This window comes from Atta colombica, unplaced genomic scaffold, assembly GCF_001594045.1.
Source record: "Atta colombica isolate Treedump-2 unplaced genomic scaffold, Acol1.0 scaffold125, whole genome shotgun sequence".
Taxonomy (NCBI): domain Eukaryota; kingdom Metazoa; phylum Arthropoda; class Insecta; order Hymenoptera; family Formicidae; genus Atta; species Atta colombica.
The window spans coordinates 4194155-4214905 of NW_017259212.1; the positions used below are offsets into that span (position 1 = coordinate 4194155).

At 29.1% G+C, this 20751-nt stretch overlaps 1 protein-coding gene across 2 annotated transcripts in view; it reads left to right on the forward strand.

Annotated features, from left to right (window-relative positions):
* The first annotated feature begins 421 nt into the window (after positions 1-421).
* Positions 422-20751, forward strand: part of LOC108694817 (epsilon-sarcoglycan) — a 24588-nt gene continuing 4258 nt past the window's right edge. For both annotated transcript variants that reach the window (XM_018204490.1, XM_018204491.1), the window contains exons 1-8: positions 422-441; positions 507-560; positions 1414-1541; positions 2777-2916; positions 2988-3163; positions 3490-3591; positions 10231-10405; positions 11613-11860. In XM_018204490.1, the coding sequence (XP_018059979.1) occupies positions 1421-1541; positions 2777-2916; positions 2988-3163; positions 3490-3591; positions 10231-10405; positions 11613-11860 (962 nt within the window). In that variant the 5' untranslated portion in view covers positions 422-441; positions 507-560; positions 1414-1420. The remainder of the gene's footprint in view (positions 442-506; positions 561-1413; positions 1542-2776; positions 2917-2987; positions 3164-3489; positions 3592-10230; positions 10406-11612; positions 11861-20751) is intronic.

Consider the following 20751-nt stretch of genomic DNA (forward strand, 5'->3'; position numbering starts at 1 on the left):
TAATTTAAACAAAATTTAATTTTTGTAAAGTCATTCACAATCTCAGTATTTTGTAAATTTTTCTTGATAAAGTTTTCGAACTTATATACATTCTTTTATCTTTTTGATGAATAAGAGTAAGAATTTATTGACATTGTGAGTATAAACTGAACAATAATAAGCAATAATAAGCTAAGAAAATAACTGCTGTAAACTAAAGAGAGATATTTGAACTAATTTCCAATCGAGATGTTGATGTATAATAATTCATTGCAGAAACTGCAGCTTGCATCATGGAGAACCAAAATTTTCAATGTCGCGCCTGACTAATACTAATGCTATATCCCTCGAAAAAAACTATCGGGAACAATTGATGCAGAGAGAACAACGCATACTTTTATCACGTGCATTATTCCAGGTGTAATGGCAAGATTGGAAACTGCACCGCGATTTTTACACTAAGTATACATGAGTTACGCAACTACGGATATATGTTGTTGATACTGACGAATGGATATCGTTTAAAGGTTCTGCTGAAAATCTCAATCAACAAAGACGCATTAATCACGTACGATTTCACCGTAAGTAGAAATCACGTTTTCTGTGTAGCGTGTATCGATTCTAAAAAAGTCAGTAGCGTTTTCGAGTGAATATTATTTTGAAGAAATTACATTTTGAATATATAAAAAACGTATGCTAGATATTTTCAATCCAATCGATATATATTTTAATTTAGAATTAAATTAAAATTCAAATTTTCTGGATATTAAAATAATTACCAAGGTTACTAAGAATAAGTTAAATAAATATTATCTTATCAATAATAAAAAATGAACTAATTTAATTTCATAAAAAATTGTCAAAACCATCATAATTAAAAAGAATGGTTAAAAAAAAATTGTCAAACTTGTAATAATTAAAGAAAGTAATTTTTTTAAAGATTGTGAAATAAAAATGATAAAAATGATTTGATTTTTTGTTATGGAATATATTATTTTTACCGATATTATTTGATTAATCAATATATTTCTATTAAGTTAACAAAAAAAAAAAAAATAGTTTTTCCCTTTTTCTAAGAAACTTCATTTTTTAATGACACCTTTGAAGTAAAGAGAGAATATAGTAACAATTTTTAAAACAATAAACTTTCTTTAGATTATATCGAATTTTATTTGTGGAACGTTTTGTCGATTTTTTAAAATTTGATTCATATTGTTTTATATAAATATAAAAGCGATTACAAATTTGGAAACCATTGGATGATTCATTGGCATATTTATATCCTGTTTCGTGAGAACCAAGTTTATATGTTCTCGAAATTCGTTTCGATTGTTTGGATCCAAAACGCTACAGGCTCTTATCGTATATGATCTTATCTCTTGTTATCATTAATTGATATTTTCATTGTTGGTATCGCACGTTGATACTTTCCAGCACGATCATGCATTCGATCATAATATTACTGTCGACATTGGTGGCCTTCATCGCCGCAGAGAGCATTTTAATGACAGAGGTTTTTGTCATTCCCATCAGACCCGAGATTTTTGATTGGAATACAGATGGTAAAAGACATATATTTAATTTATTTTAATTTTTTTTAACAAAAAATATTTTACTGTTCCTGATAGCTATATGTATATCGAACCTCACTATTAATAAACATCTTAAGAAATGAAAGAAAAAAGCAAAGAAAATTATATTATATTCTATTCTCATATGTACAAAATTATTATCAAATTAAGATGAAAGATAAAATAATTAAAAAGATTTTTCCCGATTTTATTTCCTAGATTTTCTATATATCATATTTTATTACAACTCGGAGTACTATTTCTATAAAAAAATATTTTCATGAAATCAAATTTTTATAAAGTCATAAAAGACAATTATACAAATTTTATTAGATATTTACATTTAGATTCAATGCTAAGTAATTATTTTGAAACGAAGCTTATTTAAAATAAGGAATAAAGATAGCTATAATTATCCTACGTAGATATCCGTTAACCCACAATACGAAATTAAACTATGTCTTCGTACGTCATCCATAACACGACGCGAATAGCAATTACTTGTTGAACTGTTGTAAACATTCCGCTGGTCTTATAGTCAATATTGTCGCATATCACGGTACTTTCTAATTCGATGCCTCTAAACAATTTTCGAATGATACGAGAATTGTTAAAATTATCCTGCCTCATATATCTATACCTAATATTGTATTTGTTTTTTTCAGATTAGATGAGATTTTCTGTTAATAAATCTTTGGACATTTATAACTTTTTAAAAAAGCATTTTCGAGCATAAGTTTATATGAACTTTTTTCATTTACTCAACTTCTTTATCACTAGTTGCGTTCAGTAGAGAAAATTAATCAGTTAGCGTTTAATGATTTCTTGATTTCCACTGTATAAGTTTGGTCCCGACCTTTACATCATGTATAACTTTTTATTTTATTTTTCACCGTTTTTTTTATTAACATTAAAAACTGTATATCTCGTTAATTTAATTTAATTTTATTTTTTAGTCTTATTTTTTAAAATATAGACATTTAAATATAGACTTTATTATATATAGACATTTTTATTTTTAATGTTTCACTTTTCTCTTTTGCAATTTTTTAAAAAGTTTTATTAAAATATTTATATTCATCTTTTATTTCATAATTTTTCTATTATCTTCTAAATATATTTTATATATTTCTATGCATTTATTATTATGTATTTTTTCTGTATTTCTTATAAATAATTGTTCTGTTATTTTTTATCACGGATATTTACATGTGATTTTATTTCAGGACATTCCGATCAATTTTCGTATCAACCATCCTTGCTAAATGCTCCCGATCTCCCGTCATGGATACATTACACCTACAGCAAGAAGGATCATCACGGCTTTTTATATGGCGTCGCACCCAAAGATCAAAAGTACTTTCAGGTACATCACTGTATACACAATCATTGTATTATCAGTTTACAACTGACAATACTTAACTGAGATAATTTTAGCTGGAGATCGTGGGGTTGAATAAACATACTTACGAAACTCGTTACAAAGTGCTTGATATGAACGTACTTGAAAGAGAAAATCTGACAAAGTACGAAGTATACTTAAAAATCGACAATCTCAACGTTGAGGACATGTTCAATCAAAATCGTACTCAAAAGCTCCTCGATATATTCAGGTTAGTTGCGTAAATTTCTTATAATTTTCAATCTTGTAATTACAGCGTTTTTATCGATAATGTATGTACGTCAATCTATCATTTCCTTTCAAAACGTATAAACAGGGAAATTTTTCAATATAATATATGTAACAGGTTTCTCAGAAACTAAATTTAATTTAACTTCATAAAATAAAAAATCGAGAAAATTGATGATAATCATCTGCTTTAAAATTATGAAATTTATATAAATAGTGAAATCAGTTTTCTCAGACACTACATCGCTAATTAATGATAATTAGATAATAAATGGTATTGACAATAATCATATTGAAATTTAACTGCAGGAAAAAGCTATGGAAAGGCGCTGCGGACTTGTACGTCACTTTTTTGGCGTCTGCAATCGAGCTCGGAGCTCGTTTACCCCTGAAGCCCAGCGAAGGTGAAGGGTGAGTCATATTTCTAAATTGTCCTCTATCCAATTCAATTTAATCCTTATTGTTAGATCCGAGAAGGTGAAATTCGTTGTAAGACTTAGGATAGCTAAGATTCCAACTATGACTTTTGCTTATTTCGATTTATATAGATTGTTTCGAGCGTTCAACTGTCAAATACAAGCAAATAACATTCTCAAACAATGACTGTGTTAAAAGTAAAAAAATAGCAAAAGAAATTAAGAGCAAGAACCAAACGTTACATAAAGAATCTTAAAATAATTGCAAAGCTATTTTTTTGAACGTGATCAATCATAAGCTGTGTATATAAAACATATCATTAAAAAAATAATATACGTACATTTTATTTTTACATTATTATTATAAAAAATAACATAAGTGATGATTTCTTTAAATGAATTAATTAATTCTTTCTTGATTACACAATTAGTGTAAGTTAAAAATTATACATTGATACAAAATTTGATAAAAACATATTATGTGGTAAAGAAAATAAGAATTGAGATAAGAATAATGTCGTGTCACGACGAGACATTATACTTCTCTGATATCACTGATGTACTAATCACTTGATCAACCGCAAACAGAATGACGTGAATTCGACGATTGTTTTTGTATTTAAATATTGTTATTTTCTATATTGCGCTATCATTCATATGCCCTCGATAGGAAGATATGTAATACGTTTTCTTATCTGGATATGTTTAATCAAATTATAAATGTGGCCGACAAGTTTAAGAAAAAGTCATTAAATCATTAAGAATAGTGCAGTCATGCCTATTATTTTTCACTTTCTGATGTTTTATTCATAATTCTGTATAAGCATTCTATTATTTTAAAATATTTTCAATAATATGACAATTCAGATTCACTAAACTGAAGCGAATGATGGAATGAGTAACGTCGATCAAGATTTGTTTTGTTGTATGAGCTTTGTGTATATGATGCATATTAATAAATATTCTCGCGTTTCAATCACCTAACGTAACGAAGAGTATTGTACGAATCACTTTGAATCGCAATTAACGATTTTCATCGATTACATTATCGCGATTAGACGCTCTCGTGGATTCTTATCGTGACGTAATCTGTTAATTGATAAATATCGCTTTTCGCGTAAAGATGCGATCATTTCCACCATAGAATCCACGATTGAATGACGGCACCGTTACGCATTTCCCGGAATAAGCCTTCGATTACGCAGAACGAACGATGGACTTTCCATTGAATGTTCGTAATTGTTACAGTGCACAGTTCGTTATGACTCCCTTAAGATTCTGATTCTACGGATCAACGATCACAATTTATCGCAGTATTCTTACACGGTATTTCAGTAGGCACGTAAACGAGCGATAATGTGATTTATTTTTTTGCTCATGTCTATCATGCTCATTGTAAGAAAATTGCGTTTCTAAAATGAGTGAAGTGGATTTTCTATAATCGATGATTATGCCACACATTATTGATACAGATTGATATTTTTAATGACGACAAGATTCAGGATGATAAGCGAGAAAAATAAGGAATATTACGGGCGAAGTTGTAGCGGAAGTAATTTGCAAAAAACATAAACTCAAACTATATAATTATATAACGTTAATATTAATATTTTTAAATGCACGTATTTATAATTCAAAATTTGCAATCCTGTAGCTAGAATTGACATAATGCTTGTGGTGATAGTCTAAATATTCGGAATCAATATACAATTATAATTAACAAATTATATTTTTAGACTTTCCCCTCTAATTAATAATTCTTACAAATAAATGCTTTTTAATTACAATAATAAAAATTCTTTTTTTCCACGGAAAGAACAATTTGCTAAAGTATCTAGAAATTATTTTTTTAAAGATAAAAGAAGCGCTAAGAATATGCGCTCCTCGAAAAAAAAATTGTTGTGCCAAATTAAAAAATAAAACTCAAATATTATCTTTAATTATATGATAAAACCTAATTGTGGAATGTATTTTTATATTTTCATTGAAGGGGCTTTCTTCAATCCAAATGTGGTAGTAGCTTCAATTCTTCAAAAAATTATTGTATCACAAAATTGCTTTACTTCATTCAACTCAGTCTAAAAATTTACAGATCAGAAAATGATTTTTGTTGAACCATCAAAGTAATTATGTAAGACGCTCAAGCATTGAGCAATGCTGTATAAAGTTTTGATGTTCTGACAATTAGTTCGAACTTCCTGTGTAATTATTTTGATGGTCAGCAAAGTTATTTTCAGATCTAACTTTAGATATGTCAGCAAAATCATCATTTCTGTGTATTATATTTGATTGAATTAATAATATTATATATAGTGGCCTTGATATAATGCTTTGTGATAATAGTCCTCCAAGTTCCCGAATTAGTGTATGATTATAAAAATATTATATTTTTAAAATCTCCATAGATTCCTTCAATTAATAAAAATTCTTTGATTAATATTCTACCGATTAAATTGAATCGAGGATAAGATATTTCATTTTCGCTGGTTTATAAGAAATTGGATTGGATCGCAAAGAATTTAATTATGAAATCTCAGTAGAATCTTGGGATTCTACCCATATTTACGCTCATTCTTGTGGAGGAAAACGATCTCATGCATGCGGAATGATGAGACAAGTCATTTGCGGTGTGGCTGTTATTGAAGCGCGGCGTAGCGTAGGCTGGTTTCCTTCCGGTGCAACAATATGTGACATAAAAACAACGTATTTATACGCGGCGGCGTGTCGCATCAAAAGAAATTCAAACGTTATGAAACCATTGTTGCATCAACATAATACAGGATGTGACGTAGGATATCAGAGCGAAAAAGGAAAGAAATACCGCAATTTCCGATGTAGATTTATGTTTGGGTAAATACATTGAGGCAGGACAAGAAATAATAGTTTCGTAACGAGATATCTATTTATTGTGAAGCAGTTCAAAGTTATGCTTAAGCGTATTTTCCGGCAATGAGATTGGAAACAATGGTTTTTATCACAGAGAACAAGATTAATTAATAATATTGAATAAGTGTTTTGCTGTTTTAACGTCGGCAGATTATATATTCGTTGCTCTCGATTTTCTGATTCATCACATGTGATTCATTGCATGCGATTGAAGCAAAATCAAATTGTTCATTATTAAACGACATGAGTCAACTTTTTTTACAAATCAGCTATTCTTCGGAAAAGATATCCTTGCTTTGAAAGAGTTTCATGTTAAATATAAGAATAACGTACATGCATGACTTGTAGATATGTATAGCATGACTAAGATTACCCAGTGTTTTATTCATAGCAAGTTGCATAAAATAAGTCATTTGAGAATAACAAAAATTGCGAGAATTTCTCTTTTTCTATTTATCTATCCAGTCTCCTTCTTTGTGACATATACTTTGCTTTTTGCACAATGATTGACATAATCGTCCGGAAGCAAACTTTTGCTTCTCGCCTGCTGAAACTTTGCAGCGGGGTCGCATCTGTAACGCGACTGCGTTCTCTCGTTTAACTATAGCGTATCACGTTTGTCACCATTATGCCCGTGTCACACTACACGTAAAAAAATATTTTGTTGCTCCAGCTAGAATTATCACTGTTTTTCGTTTTCTAATAGAAAATTATGTACGCATAGAATTTATAACACAAATCTAAATTCTAACTCTATCTATATGATTAGATTGCAATCCAATATCGCAGTACTTGCTAGAAATTTATCTATAATAATTTATTTTAGCTAATTTTTCGTACTTAGGTGATTTTCATTATAACTGCAAGATCATATTTTTGAGTGTACGCATTGGAGACTTGAGGATTGCGAATTGAAAATTAGAATTCAGCTAATTACAACGAAATGGATTAAAATTAAAACTACCTGATTGGTCAAATTCTAATTCTTAATTCGCAATCTTCAATCTCCACTGCGTAGTGTGACACATTACGGTGCTATTATCAAAAAAACGTGACGAAACCGCAAAATAATAATGATCATAAAATTACAGATCGTTCCTATAAATTAATAGTTATTATTCTGATATTATTGCGCGTTCGACGAATTTGGATAATTGTGGAGTTACCTTTTATGTCTCGACGTAACACCTACGTATTTTTCACGTTAATACGTGAATCATCATGTATTGTCATCGCACTTTGTATTCAACGTCAAAGGCTTAAATAATGTACGATCAAGCAAAAGGTCGGAATTATTACATTCTAAATGAGACAAGTGGGGGCGATTAATCTCACAGCGAGATTTCTAATTCTAAAAGTAAGTTAAACTAAAATTAAAGTTAATTTACATTGAAAAAACAAACATAAGGCTTGGTTCCACCAATGTAAGATTAACTTTAATCTCGATTCAATTTACTCTTTATCTTTTTCTAATTATAAAAGTCCGAATTCTTAGAATTAGAAAAAAATAAAAATAAGTTAAGTACTGATTGATACCGTAAAGACATCAGAAATACACTTCGCGATAATTCAATTAAATAGACAGAAGAAATAAAACGAACATCTGAATTTTTCAGGGAAGGATTCTTGTCCAACCTCTTTAAGTTCTTTATTTTCAAGATTTCTCAAAAGTTATTCGACACTGAGAGTCATAACAACGCAATGGAGCGAAACTTCGAAATCGCGCCCACGATCGCAAGACGAACGAGCGAGAGAGAGAGAGAGAGAGAGAGAGAGAGAGAGAGAGAGAGAGAGAGAGAGAGAGAGAGAGCGCGCGGCAATTAATCTTTCTCGCGACTAAAATAATTCGATTACGCCGACCGATCGTACGTACTGTATATTGTCTAGTTGTCACTTTCAGACTTATTGCGTCGTACACGAAGTACGATGACACCAACAGTTTGCTAACGGCAATTATTCCCAACGTAAATGTGATGTCGTCACGCTCTCGGAACACTTAACTGACTGACTAGCGGGGGTTTGTTTCCACGGATGATAAGGCTGCGCCTTAGGAGCTACTTCGACCTTAGATACGTATCAGTGTACCGTATCACTGCGTATCAGTGAAAGCCGAGAGTTCGCGAATCGCGAAATCGTTGGAGTTTGATTGGGCGCCATAACATTGGATCTTACGGATATTGGGTTTTGTCTAATCAACTCTGGATTATCAGCGTGAATTCTCGAGTAGCATAACATATTCATCGCAAATGAAATTATGATCCGAATATTAGTTGGAGATGTAATTTCAAAAGTTAAAAAGATAATTAAAATTTTTATATAAAATACGATATGTTTCTTTTCAATTCGCAGATATGAAAAAAAAAAAAACTTTTTTCGAAGCAGGAAAGAAGCTGGGCAAATAAAAGTTAATTTTACGTTTCTTGTATAGATATACTGACCGGTCATGCTGAACTAATATCACATATATTACTTGAAGCATACCATAATGATTAGTCTCGAAGGTTATTTGCTCGATGGACAGTATTGTAAAAGATATTGAATTTATAAATACGCGAGCTATGTAGGTTGTAAGTTGTCATTTGCACGTAAGGAAACTCAATATCGTGAAGTGAATAACTGTATAATAATTATATAATTCTGGGTTAAATAGAAATTTGAAATCAATAAAATATATTAAATGGAATTACAATTAAAATTCAGCAACGCGTAATAATTGTTAAAAATGCGAGAGGTTAAAAATGTTACATATATTTACGTAAAATTACATATATTTTTAACAAAATGAAAAAATTATAAACACATTAAAGATTTTTTTATATTATATTTGAAAGTAATACAATAAGTTTAGCGACGATTTAAGTTTGGCGAATTTGGATTAAAAATTATTTCATTAAGAAATAGATGTTTTTAAAAAATAATTAAGATAAGACAATTTTCATTTAAATTACAAAATTGTATTATTATAGATATAAATATTGGCCTTATTGAATTGTTTCATATATATGCATATATACAACATTTATTTTTACGGAAAGTATATATTTCCAATTTTAGTCATTTCATTTTTATAGAGCTACACTCTCAAATCCTTGCAAAACATAAATCATCATTACATTAAAAAAAAATGTCAAAATAGTTAGTAAAAATCACTTTTCAATTAATAATGATTTATTTTTATGTTATTTTGACATTTCTGTGACTTGCTGTTCTGCTTGGGAAGTGTCATTAAGATATAATCTGTGCAAACAGAATTATAATTCAAGTGCGACTGATGAAAAATTATTGTTCTCTAAAGAATTAAAGTTAGCAGTACTGGGATTACAGAGATCTTGTTTGAAATATAAAATGTTCGCGTTAAAAAGAAAGGCAATTAATAATAACCTTTCAAATGCAATAACGACATTGACCTATATCGAGAGTACAGTGTCAACAATTTACTAGACAATCATTTTCTGCGTTTATTGTTAATGCACGCTCGTATGGGCAAAAGTCCCACGCGCGCTACTTAAAAGAATCCTTGACGGGAATGACGCAAATACGTGTGGCATGGATATCGCGATATGATCCGCACGATAGAATACAGGTTTTCTTCGTAATATTGCGAGTGATGACTCTTTGACTTCGATGAATCTTTCTTGATCCTCAGCATACATCGATGCATTTTATCATTTTATCTCATTGCAAATGAGATATTATACTTCTCTGATATATTTTTCTCTTTGTCATAAAGAAATATCCTTTTATTCAGAGTTGTCGTGAGACTGGGTAGTACCGTACCATTCTCGCAGGAATTGAACGAATTGCAAGAGGAAGTCAAACCGTTATGGAAAATGCCGTCATGCCCCAGAGACTTCAAGAGGACCAGCGTAGAGATACTCTTCCGAGAGGCTGAATTCAGATTAGATTGGTGTTCCTTCAGATTAGTAAGTTATAATCGATGCTATGTACGAAACTTCATGTTGTGATTAATATTGCATGTTCGAGAGGAATCTCTTTCTTATATATTCGACGTGAATATTTATTGCCTACTTTTCTGTTTGTAACGTTCACTCACTTCACTATTTATCTTCCACAACATTAATTTATATTCATATGCAAACATAATTGCGTATGAATTATACTAATATGTCAACAACTATTACGTTAATACAAGTCTCCAATATGTTTATTTCATTAGCCTAACCTACGAATTTATACTTTGAGATCACTGCTTGAATGAACGTAATCATTTCCTATAATATTATAGTATTGTTGAATAAAATACGGTTTATCAATTGCTCCATCATGTCGCAATTTTAACAAAAATAACATTAAAGAGATAAAAAATAATGATTTGAGAGTCTTTATAATATTGTAATATCGGCAGTAATTTTTTTTAATTTTGTTAAAGCTATGCGAAAATATCAATCTTTAATTTTAAAATGCACTTTGTTTCATTTCGATATGATTTTTCATTTTCGAGAATAGCAATTTGAAAATACTATATTGTGCATTTTGTTAATTTCATTGCTTTTTTATTTAATATAATCCGATTATGTAAGAACATATTATGTAAGCAAAAGCACTTGCTTTTCACGTAATGCAGTATTAAGATGAAATAAAATACCTTTTTTATATATTATACAGGAAAAGAGCTATTTTCAAATTGCTCTTTTCCTATACATAATATATGAAAATGGCATTTTATTCTAAATTTAGACAAAAATTTGCTACATTATGAAAACCTTCAAAATAATTATTTTCGCATTTTTGACGTTATTTTTTCCAAAATTATAACACGATAACCAAATTTAAAAAACAGATTCGTGTTCACAGCAGGCAAAAATACAAGCCAAACAGGTAAAATAATTCAATACAATATTTTATTGCAGTATAATCTTTTGGTGGATTCCAAACACGTCATTGTATATTTTACTCAACCATGTCGTCATCATATCTCTTGCGTATTATCAGTCATTCTTAATTTATATTTACGGTTATTTCCGCCTCATCTCTCAATCGATTAATTTCCATATTCAATTTTACGTAAAATGTCGCGCATATCACGTACTACCTTTTTATGATATCTCATTATTCAATGCTGTCCTCGTCGTAATAAAAATAGTTGTAATAAAAAGACAATTTTTACAGCTAGAGGAAGATCAACAGAGTCTGCAGCACGAGAGTGCCCGAAGGGGCCCCAGCGCGAATGTCGTGGATCTGCCCTCTTCCGGCATTTCCGAGCACACAGAATGGCGGTGGGCCCGTTCAACGAAAGCTAGCATACCCACTAGAAGTTATTTCAAGGAAATTGTTACCACGATTTTCATACCAGTTGTACTGCTTCTCGTACTGGGCGCCTTGCTTAGCACCGCTTTCTGTCTACATCACGAGAAAATGTAAGCACTTTGATATATCTCATTGGAAAAAAAAACCAGTCAAAGCTGCTTTAAAATAATGATCATTTGCATTCCAGAAAAGTTATTTTTATCAACTTGATTTCCATATTTCTACCTTGAACTAGAATATTTATTTTATATTAATATGTACTTCTTTTTTTTTATTTATCTCTACTTCCTTTTTTGTTTACTTATATCTATTTTTTATATCTCTTTATAGATATTAGTCGATTTTTTTTTATGTATTGACGACACGCTTAAGAAATACTCGCGATACGAGATTCTGTGCTGTGACTATAAGAATGTACGAGAGAAAATACGCAAGTCTTGTGAGTTAACTAAACAAAATTATTGTGAATTGTTTTAGGGAGATCAACAGAAGTAAAAATAATATATTAATGAGAACGGCATAAAATATCAACAAATAAGTCTGTAAATAGTAATAAATTTTAACAAAGGAAAACATATACACTATATAATGTATTAATAAATTTTCGAATAAATTCAAAAGTAGAATAAATCTTAAAGTGATGTACTAATACTATAATAAATTTTACAATACATTAAAAACAAGATGTCATATTGTACATTTTTGCTAATACATAAATATCGAAATAAAGTGAAATGTAGAAAATATACAGGGTGTTTCTTAAAAAGAGGACACTAATTATATAACATTAATCTCTAAAATTGAGTCGAAATTTCCCGAGTCTTTTTTTGTATAGTGCTGTATGAAGCAGTATTATTATCTAGAGTAAAGCTAATTCACATGGGCGCCGTCTTTTAAACGAACGCACGTTCGTATGAGCCGCGTGCGTAAACGAAAAATATATCTTTTTGTTTACAAATTATTTAAGAAATCTTTCTTTGTAAATTCATAAGACAGAATTCATTTCTTCTGCTTATTCAAACCTTCAAATGTTGATAATGAAAAAGTTTTTATTATTTTTTGTTTTATATTTTTTTAATACTATATGTCTACATTTTATGTAGAACTTTTTAAGAAATAGATTTTTTAAGTAATAATCAGTTATCTGTAATAAATAGTTATTTGGAGAACTTTTTATGAGAAAATTAATTAAAAAGTATGAATAAGAAAAAGATAATATTTCTATTCTAAAAGGAAACTTACAGAGTTTTGAAAGATTTTTTTAAATACTTTATAAGCAAAAAGATTGTATTTTTCATGTAATTTATAATTGCGTTTTGACGAGAGTTCTCGTATCCCTTGTTGAAATTTTTCTGAAAGAAAATGCTTCTGACAGAAAGAATATGATTTTTAACGCAAAATAAATTTTTCGCATTATTATGATACGTGAGAATATTATGCGATAGCGGCGAAGTCAGCGGTATAGCGACGCGCTCAAACACATTACTAGGCGCGCGGACGTGCGTCTGTTTAAAAGACGGCGCCCATTGGATTAGCTTTACTCGATAATAACTGCTTCATACAACACTGTACAAAAAAAATGGCTCGAGAAATTTCGACTTAATTTTAGATCAGGATTAGCGCTATATAATTAGGGTCCGCTTTTTAAGAAACACCCTGTATATCACATTGACAAAGAAGAAAAAGCTGTCAAAAAACACACGTGTCACAAAATGGCATTCACGAAAGACCAAGAGAATGTGCAAGAAATTCACGCGAATGAATTTAATGCTGGCTTCAGTGCATGTGAACGGAAGTACTATCCAATTTACGATATATGTAATTACGCTAGTAATTGTATTGAATGAAGAGCAAATAGCTATTATTAAAAACACAGTAGTTATACAAAATAACTGACCATTATCAAAGTATATTTCAATAACAGATTCAAAGCTGGTTTTTGTTGAGCAAAAACCTCCTCTTTGGCGAGAGACTTAATTAGAAATATATGTTAATTATTAGAATATTTAATATTAAAAGCTACCAATAATTTTATAGAATAAAGAACCGGATATTTTGTCGTATATCACGTTCCAGTTTCTTTTTCTTGCAACCCGAAGCAATAAAAGCAAACGTTCAGGGTCGGTTAATTTGCGACTGATGAATCGCAAAGAGGCGGCACTATCTTTCGAGAGGCATGCAGTAAAAAGTATTAAAATTACATAGTCATCGGAATAATGTAATTTACATACGTGACACAAACACCAATTGCAGGCAAAATATAGGATCAGGATTCTTAGATGTGCGATATAATCGACCTAATTATGATCTTTTATATAGACTTTATGTGCATCACTATGCTTACATACATACTATTTAGCACGTATTTAAAACAAAATATTTCAACTCGTTAAACATCAAATTTATTTAGGCCGAACCATTAATGATTAAACTGATAATGCACAGAACAATTTATCATGTCATTCATAATTTTTAATACAAAGTATTTACAAAAATTTACATACATAAGCCTAGTACACATGATTGAATTATTTATATCTTGCGCATTTTCCTTCTTTGAAATACTAAAAGCATTTAGCTAAATGATAATCTTTATTCTTTCCTTTTTTTAACATATACAACTATATAAATACATTATAAAGATGTTAAAGTATATATGCAAGAATATATATATATATTGTCACTTAATAATTTTTGTATACTTGTAAAAGTATGCGATGAAAATTAAGACACGAATCATCGTGTGTAGTAAAAAACCAGAAAATCATCGTGTCTACAAAAGATTAATTTCCAGTCATCATCATCAATCTTTTCAATTTTTCATGAACTATCGCACACGCGCAATACAACTATTTGCTTTTTAAACCATTTAGAGTAAATTTCATTCTGAAACATCATTTTTCAAGATTGGCTCAATTTTAACTCTTTACAATTAGACTCTATTCTAAAGAACTTAGAAAATATTATATATTATATATTCTGTCGGTAGATTCTAATATTCCCGAGAGAACAATGATGTCTTTTAATGACTTCCGGCAATGTTTAATTAGTTGGCTGTCAATAACATCGGTAATGTTCAACGCTGATGTCCACAGGAAACGGAAAAGAGAAAGAGAAAAGGAAATAAGAAAAAAAAGCACGTGAGAGAAATGAAAAGAACACGAATGAATCGAGAAAAGAAGAAAAGAAAACGCAAATGGAATAATAACAAGAAAGAGAGAATAATAAAAAAATGATAATAAAAAGAAAGAAAAAAATTGATTGATCAATATGATATTCGTATGTTTTAAATCTAATTAATTCTCAATATTCTCGGCAACATTATTTAATAACACCGATATTGTACTGATGACACATCGTATTTCGCTTAGAATTTAATGGAATTATCAATATAAATTTTGAATCTATCACAATTTATTAGTTACACTTTCCAGGTAGAAAAGTTCAGAAATAAATTTTAGAGCTGCTCTTTAAATTGATGCCTTCTATCATTAGAATTAATTACACAAAATGTTGAATATAACAGAACAATAAGAATTAAGTACGGTAATTCTTGTGCAAATCAATCAACGGTTAAAAAACTTTATAATAAATAATCCACTTACATATTTCGGCTCACTTTTGAGTCATCCTCAGAGACAATATGAAGTAATTACAAAAAATTTTTTTACAAAGTAATTTATTTCAGTGAGCCTTCACTATTAACGGAAATTATAATAATATAAAAATAAACTCTAATAACAATCTAAAATGTATTAAAATTATTAAAAGGTAAATTTGTTGGGGGGAGTAAAAACGATTTATTGTATATATGTAAAATAATAGAAGGTAGCTCACTAAAACAAAGATTCATATCGCAACACTTAAATTCTATCGATTTAGTCAAAAAACAGTCTTTGACCATTCAACGAATTTGATTGATTCCTATTGCCCTGTTATATCCAATTTTCTATCATTAAGAAGTCTTTAAGAAGTAATTTATATTTAGAATTAATTATACTTTCCAAAGCAGACAATTTATGTTTAGAAAATTTAATCGTTTTTATAGTGTATAAAAATATAAATAGATGTTATAAATATACGTTTATTAAATTGTCAACGTTGCAACATTCTTATAATGTTTATTAAATAGTTAAAAACATAAAATTTCAAACATTTATTTTTTCACTTTATACACAATTTTTAATGTATATTAAACATTTTTTGAACGTAGTTATATTAGCTTGAGATATATATTACACGTTTTTCTTTTATTATATGTCTAAACAGAACATCCTGTATAGAGAATATATCGACATATTCTTTTCTTACAATATTTATGTCTAGTCATGATGATGACAATGCAAAATCATGTGTCACCTGGTCTCTCTCTCTCTCTCTCTCTCTCTCTCTCTCTCTCTCTCTCTCTTTCGTTAGACGTTCACGTTTGTCATACATGCGAATATTGTTAATATTTGGTTTTGGTTATCAAACTGTTGGCTTTCTCAATCACATATAATATATACTTGCCACTAATGTGCAACCATGTGCAACGTACGTACCTAGATGCGTGCGTACGTACGTACGTGCATGCATGACGAACGGGTAAGTGACCGCGAGTGATCGCAGGTTTACGATCAACAGTCAGATGGTGTATGACGTGATCGAGATCGGAGTGACGCAATAGAATCGCTTATCGGTGTTTACACGGAAATAGATTGATGTGTCTGCGATCAACTCGATTTCCGCCGATCGATGTGATCATGCAATGCGTGCTAATTTTATATTCTGATCGATGTAAACACCAGCTGGGTTTTGTATTCTTGAATTGGCGTCTAGTCGCGCGTCTACTAAAATTTCCCACTATCATAGCTCTTATCCATAATTATAATGCATCGAGCTCTCATGTAGCAATTGATGTCATCACTGCTTAAATAATATTACGTATACCTCAAATTTACATATACTAATTATGTAAGATGAAAAAAATTTTATTGAACACGTGGACTCAAGTGATCAACAAAATCTTTTTAAATTTCTTTTAATTTAAAAAATATCTTTTAATTTAAAAAAAATTAAAAATTTTTTAATAATGTAGAGGAAAGAGGGATAAGATGACGAAGAGGATAAGAATTGTTAATTTTTTAAAGATAATAATAGATGAAAAGCAGATGCTTAACTCATTAAAGGCTTTAGGTAATAATACACAATCTCTTATAGTTTGAATTCAATTCGATTACAAAAATAGATAATATATTAAGAAATGTATTTTGGATGCATTCACTTGTAATTTTGCAGCATTTGTATATAAGGAATGACATAATTATAGTAAATACTTTCATTTTTTAAAATAAAATTGCAATATTGTAATAACTAAAAAGCGAATACAATAATAATATTTTTTTATTTTTCACACATTACAATAGTTTTATTAATTAAATAAAAGTATATGATAACTGATAAGATGACGAATGTATGGGTAAGATGATGCTACCATGGAGGTAGATTGTAGGTTATGCATGACGTTTTCGCAACTCAATAAATAATTTGATGCTTATGGTTCAAATCTTTCTTCCCACAATATAATCAATATGACTAACATAGACATTACTACGAAGAAAAGAAGAATTATGTAATACATCATAATACATCCTACATGTTACCTAGTTTTTCATAGTACCTTCATAATATCACAATCAAAAATTAACGTTTATATTTTATAATATAACTTTCATATAAAATATTTGCCTCATATAAAATATTTACTTGGTTAAAAATAAGGCTAATTATAAACATTTTTCTATGTGATATTAAGAAATTAGAATTTTTTCATGATATAATTGTGATATCCAAGTTTAGTTCTAATGTTCTTTAATAATTTTATTTAAATCTTATTTTATTTTTGACTACACCTAGTAGTAAGTAGGTATATTTTACTAATAAGTTCATTACGTAATTACTATATACAGTACATATAATACATAATATAATTATGTTCATGTTAACGTTTCAATAATTGTATTTTCATAAATTATATAAAATTTTATTTTGTTTATATTTTTCTCTAAAATTTCTTTAAAAACTTCTTATATATTAAAACAATATAAATATATCATAATAAATCTTTTTTTACTCATAAAAAGTATATTTAACTTAAATTGACTTTTCATCATCTTATCCACTACTAAAGTCGTCTTATCACACATATGACGAAATTGATGTCCTTAAAAAAATTAAATTTTAAAGAATTGTAATTTATTTAACAATTTTATAATTCTTACTATGACAACTAAGACTATAGTGAACATGAAAAAAAATAAATCAGTCTCTTTATCTCATCACAAAAATTAGGAAAAATCGACAAACCTTAAAGTCATCATCTTATCCTCCTTTCCCCTATTGAAAGTTTATCCGGGAAACACGTCATTGTTTTACAAACAATTGTAAAAAATATAAAAAAATAATTATTTGAACTACAAGGTGTAAAAACTTATTTTGATATATTATTTCAAGCGTAAAAAATCAAGCGAAATATGATTGAGAGATATAAAAAGAATATCTTAAAAAACAATATATTTTTCAGCATACTCAATATTTTGCACAGTATTTATGCTTCAGATATTATTTTTATTTTCATATACTAAAACTTCAATAAAAGATGTGGAATGGAGCGGGAATTTCTAATAATACCTACAAGTTCATAAAATGACATAACGCTGCCTCAGATGAACGCTTCAATTGATGACCACAAAAGCGGCGTGGCCGGGTTTCACTACACCACTAAAAGGCGTGAAGTGCCCGGAAATGATGCTTACAATGGCTACAAAAAAGCCACTTTACAAAGTTACCGCATAAGTGCTACCATAAAATCTATCGGCTTTTCTAGGCACTTACGAAAACGTGCTCTAACTGAAGATGTCCGTATTTTTATATTTTACATATAAGATACATGTAAAATTGTTAAAAAAAATGTATCATACAAAAGCTTCTGTCTGTATATTTTATTAAGTTATTAAGTGCAAACAAATATTAATCCTCCACCAACAATGTAAAATTTTCAATCATAGTATGCAATCATATCAATAATTCATGAAATATATTCGAATTATTTCGAATATATTTCATGAATTATTGTTATTATATGTATGTCTGATATATCTATATAAATGTTTATTTCACAATTGCATCAAAAACAATTAATGTAAAACACTGAAAGAGCTATTTTTAGGTGAAATCTTTATATATTTATTGAAATTAGCGTTAGAAAGATATAAAACACAAAAAAGAATTCAAATTTATTTCCACAAAATTTTATGAAACATAAATAGTTGAGGGCATAGATACGATTTCTATTTGTTTTTGCAACGGAACGAACAACTATACTAGCGTCCTTGTATAAATAATTTTATTATCAAGTTTTTTTAGAACGTAATTGAACCTCACTATTTATTTTCTTAAAATTTATTATAAAAAAATTAACGTATCTTAAAAGATCCCATATAGCCGCGATGGAGGATTAAATATAAAGTTATTAAGTACAGATACAAAGTTTCTTTCAATTCTGCTACAGCATACAACTTCAATTGACTGATCTAATTTGGCGTATGTATCTCTAAGTGTATTATAGCGATATTTTTGTCGCTTTTATCGGCCACTTTGCGAAACATTTTTAGTTTGACACACAGCATGCAATTCTTTTGCTGATACTGGCTTATTTTTGATGATAACCGGCTAATCTATTATAATTAGACATTTTACGTCAACGTATTTAAATATTTAGCGAAATCTCTTGAACCTTTCAGTATTCAAACGATACACAAAATCATATCTAATCTAATTGTCTAACGTCAATATTATTGCGATGGAGAGTAAAATTGTTGAGGTTTATAAACAGCTTACATCAATATACGAGTTATGATCGTTGGGGAAATAAACATGAATCTATAATCGCTCTATTCGCCAAATGTAATAAGTTCATTATAGAACATCCGGTATGTAACAATTATAAATGCGATTTGATGATGTAAACATTATATGAATCGTAATATAATATTTACGTAAAATATTTTATATGTATATTTATGTATATTTATTATATGTATATTTATTATATGTATATAGATGTAATAATTTCGACGAGTTTATCTTCGATACTTTAAATTTCTACATACTTTAAATTTCTTCTGTGATAACCAAAATGCTAATTAGCACACTGAAAGCGTTACTTCCTCAGCAAGATCGCTGAATATTATGGCGGATTCGATATGCGTCCATAATTAGAAACATATCGCAGTGCACGATTAAACGAGATACGGTGGAACTCTGTTTACAGCTTTTAATTTACTTGTTTATACTTTATAAAATATAGAAAAATGCGGATTTCACCTTGGTCTTAAACCATAGTATTAATTCATGTTGGTGTTTACATCAACACTAAGAGAGTAAGAATTCTATAAGCACCACATGATGTTCAAATCCACACCATGTTGGTGTTTTATGTCAATATTAATTATACGAGATCCCTCAGATTTTTTAAACTTTGACGGTGTGATTTATGAGCTGAAATAAGAAAAAAATGTTATATAGACATAGATCTTCAAACGCTTTATGAGCAAAAAAACAAAATATAAAATATGTAAAAAACAAATTTACTTAAGTTTGCATTTCAAATTGCTGTCCGTCCAAGTCAATACAAGTTTCAAATCAATATAATTTTTATTATCTTTTTTATAGAAGCAATCTTTCTATATATGAAGACTTCATGCAAAAAAGATGATAAATTCAAAATTACATCGATATCAAGATTGTTGATTAACACGAACGGACGACAATTTGAAGTGCAAACTTAGGTAAAATTGTTTTTTTTTATTTTATATTTTGGTTAACTTTTAATAAAAATATTTAAAGAATTTTTTTCTTGTTTCAGCTCATAGCTTATACAGTTAAATTTATACGAAAAATCCGAGAGAGAGAGAGAGAGAGAGAGAGAGAGAGAGAGAGAGAGAGAGAGAGAGAGAGAGAG